General features: G+C 31.6%; 1 protein-coding gene across 1 annotated transcript in view; it reads left to right on the forward strand.

Annotated features, from left to right (window-relative positions):
* The first annotated feature begins 481 nt into the window (after positions 1-481).
* The window catches only part of LOC105449147, a 6565-nt gene continuing 2895 nt past the window's right edge, over positions 482-4151 (forward strand). Inside the window, exons 1-6 of the mRNA XM_011688148.1 lie at positions 482-741; positions 889-969; positions 1807-2155; positions 2257-2401; positions 2783-2966; positions 3069-3932. Coding sequence (XP_011686450.1) covers positions 939-969; positions 1807-2155; positions 2257-2401; positions 2783-2966; positions 3069-3932 — 1573 coding nt within the window. The 5' untranslated portion in view covers positions 482-741; positions 889-938. The remainder of the gene's footprint in view (positions 742-888; positions 970-1806; positions 2156-2256; positions 2402-2782; positions 2967-3068; positions 3933-4151) is intronic.

Raw genomic sequence — 4151 nt, forward strand, 5'->3', positions numbered from 1 at the left:
TTATCCACCACACTAACACCATTTCATCATTTATGCTCATTTTTAGCATAAATGCTTTTCTTCCGATCACAAAACTGAGCTAAAAACTGCTCTCAGTGCTATCCAGAAATAGCGGGATTTGTAAAGAAACAAGGCGAGTAAAGGCGCGCTGTGCGCGGAAAATCCCCTTTCTCCACAGCAATATACTGCTCGTGTAGCTTGCCATTGGCAGCGAGTGACGCATGCTTTCTTCACTCGTATGCGCAAACCAATAACTTTTTCTTGCTAGATAAAGTTACCAAATTGTTTTTCATTGCAGTAGTGTATATGAAACTAATAAAGCTCTGATAATAAGTATATATTAGTACGCGGCTTTTTTTTTATGTACATATTCTCTTCATATAGGTTCTCTATATAGGTTTGTTATACATCATAAATTCCTGGATAAATGGACAAATTTTAAAGTAAATCTTATGAAAATAATTCTCTCGCAGGTTTTTCACATTTATACCTTGCAAGCCGATTATTAGCAGCTCAATTTTTATTTCTCTTTAAAAACAAATAATGAATAACGTGTCTCAATCCAAGGAATTACAATTGCGCTTTAGAATTAAAAAAAACGTCGCGTGAAGTATCGGAAGGTTATTATTGGTGGCTTAACCTCATCATCATCTGATTCATCATCTTCGAGTCAAGATCATGTTTCTCTCAGTAAAATTCAGAGACGAGATGAACGTGATTCTTTGAATTTAATTATAAAAGGTAAGTCTAAACATCGAGCTTGTAGTTGTAAACATCAATAATATAGTTAGTTGCCAATTATGTTTTAGTACTATATCGCTTTATTACGTTCTTGTACATGATCATAATTTAATGCTTTTAATTATTATTTACCATCAACATCTTTAGAATCATCTGATGATGGCAATTCCACGACAGATCACTCAAGTCGATGTGAAATGGGCATTGAGCCTTTAACTGAAGACCTTTGTGAGTATTCTAATAATTTTTCTATCTTTCTACATTGATGACAAGCAAGCTTTTTTTCATTAATGCATATCGATTTAATTGCATATTTAAAATAAGATTATTTTATATAATTTTTATTGCTGCTTTTTATAAATATTATATAAACATATTGGCAATTTTAATTTTTCGATAAATATGACAAGTTTTTTCATTCTACTTACATTATATATACCTAATACTGTAATGTATGTTATATATACAATAATAAAATATTGAAGTTACTATGCCATATATACATATATGTATATCCTAGACTTATCATAACTTACCCTTAATGATTCATTTGTGAGATTATTTCGAGATAAAAATCTTAAAATATCAAGGTTACAATAATTTTTAAATGAGGAAGTTTAACTATAAGTAACATTATCTTGAATTTGCGCGCTCTGCAAGGTACAGCAGTGAAAATGTTTTGAAACATGAATCTTATTTTTCATATTATATAATTACTATTAAACGATGTGCCATATCTATGCGTGCGAAAACTTGATTAATTAACTTCGAATTTTTCTAAGTAAAAAGTCGCCTTGATTTTAGTACTAAGATTTTTGTCTTAAAATGATCTTAGAAATCTATCACATTAACGGATGTTATGGTAAATCTGAAGGGATACTCTGTATATTTTTATTTTAATTAATCTTAAGTTATATGTATAAAATATCTTGAAAAAAATAATGTAACATTTTTTTAATAAAAAATGAATACATATATTGTGTGTGAGAGACGTTTCTGCAACAAAATTTAATTAAAGTATAAATATTCCATAAAATGTTTGATTATATCATAATCTATGTGTAGATGATGATCCTGAAAAAGATGATAATGACATTCCTTTGAATACACCAAAAAGATATTCTTCCGATACTGATGAAGAAGATACAACATATGTCAACGAAGATGAATCTGAGACTGAAACTCAAGATGAAATAAATGATGATTTTGATAATGTAAGAAGCACTGACAGTAACGTTAGTGATGACGAAGATGAACCTAAACCTGAACAAAATGATCTTTTGTATCCTGGTGCTCCAATAACTGTAGCAGAGAGTCTTCTTGCTATATTGACTGTAGCTCTCACGCATTCTCTTACTGGAGAATGTCTGAGTTCCATACTACAACTAATTGCATTACATTGCATTGGTAATATCAAAATTAATACTCTTTACAAATTTAAGAAGTATTTTCAAGATATTGGGAAGCATATTCTTATACTTCATTATTATTGTTTGAACTATTTTGTGCCATTAGCAACAAAAAACTCTGTAAATACTGTCAAAGCAAAAATGACAACAGCTTCTTTATTGAATTGCCTCTTATGAATCAATTACAGGCTATGTTTTTGCGACCTGATTTTGTAGAAAAATTACAATTCAGATTTCATAGAGTGAAAAAGGTATTAAATAATATAGAAGATATATATGATGGTCGAGTATATAAACGTTTTTTTGGCAATGGAGGTTTCTTGGATGGGAAATATAATATTTCGTTTATGTGGTACAGTGATGGAATTTCTATCTTCCGTTCATCCCATTTCTGAATTTGGCCCATGTACTTAGTTATTAACGAACTTCCATATAAAGAAAGAATCAAAAAAGAAAATATTATTCTGGCTGGTTTGTTTTTCGGGAATTCTAAGCCGTATCCCAATCTTTTTCTTGCACCTATTCACACACACCTTCAAAAATTCTTTACTGATGGATATTTGCTTAAAACGTATAATGAAGACCAAATACAAGTTTATGGAAAAGTATTATGTGGGACTTGTGATCTGCAGGCTAAAGGATTATTCATGAGATTTAAGCTTTATAACGGATACTATGGATGCAGTCGTTGCAAAATTAGGGGTACTAGGTACAAAGTGGGAAAATCGACTGTGCAAGTTTATCCTTATGATGAACGTATGCATCTTCGCACTCAAGAGGAAGTACAAAACGATGCAAAAGCTTCTATTGAATTAGGTAAATCTGTAAAAGGTGTCAAAGGACCATCGCTTTTTTCCAATATAATGCCTGACATGATTTCAGGGATGGGAATTGATATTATGCATGGTATATTTTTAGGTTTGACAAAATTGTTATTGAGATTATGGTTTGATCCTACATTGGCTAATGAACCCTATTCATTGTCTGGTGTGCTACACGTTATTGATGCTGATCTTAGGAATATGCAACCACCAAGTTTTGTACAGCGAATGCCACGTGCAATTAAAACTTATTTATCTTTGTGGAAAGCCCAAGAATATAAATTGTGGCTTATCTATTATTCCGTGCCTATTCTTCTTGGAGTCATGAATCAGGAATATTTTGATCATCACCTTCAGTTATTATCTGCTGTGTACCTCTTAAGCCGAGACAGTATTTCTTTCGATCAAATTGAAGTAGCAAGAAATCATTTGCGATCATATATTTCAAAATTTGCTGACTTCTACGGTGTCAGGAATATGAGTATGAACGTTCATCAACTCTTACATCTTCCTGATGTTGTTTTAGATTTAGGGCCTTTATGGGTATATTCTTGTTTCTTTTTAGAAGATTTAAATGGCAAACTGAGTAAATTGATTCATGGATCTCGTCATGCAGGACTACAAGTTTGTTCAGGAGCATCAATTTATATGAATTTGTACGTTCTGATTGGAACACTACCTGTTGATTCTACCGTGAGAAAGTTCTGTGATCAGCTCAGATGTAATAAAAAGAAAAGTAGAATTGTTGAAATTATTGATCCAAAGACTTATGTACTTGGAAGTTTGCAACATTTAGATGAAGTATCATTTAATATTCGTGCTGTTCTTGCAAAGAGTTTAGATATTAAAAATGGCAACATCCAAGTTTTTTATCGGCTTGAAAGAAAAGGTGTCCTCTTCTCTAGTGCAAAGTATAGTCGATCTAATAAAAAAGTATCTCATTATGTATCATATACTCATGGTAATACATCACAGATTTGTATGATTGATCAATTTATAAGATGGTCTGACTGTAATTGTAATCGCCAATGTAGATGTTTGCCTGCAAGATTTATTTGCATTGGAATCCTATCTAAAAAAAGGCATGTTAAGTCGAACTCGAAATGTATCGTTGTTCTCGAAATTATTGTTGACTCTTTTCCGCGACGCTTATTGGTTCTCTCGCTGCGCTAACTTCGTG

This window comes from Wasmannia auropunctata, unplaced genomic scaffold, assembly GCF_000956235.1.
Source record: "Wasmannia auropunctata unplaced genomic scaffold, wasmannia.A_1.0 LD336078.1, whole genome shotgun sequence".
NCBI lineage: Eukaryota > Metazoa > Arthropoda > Insecta > Hymenoptera > Formicidae > Wasmannia > Wasmannia auropunctata.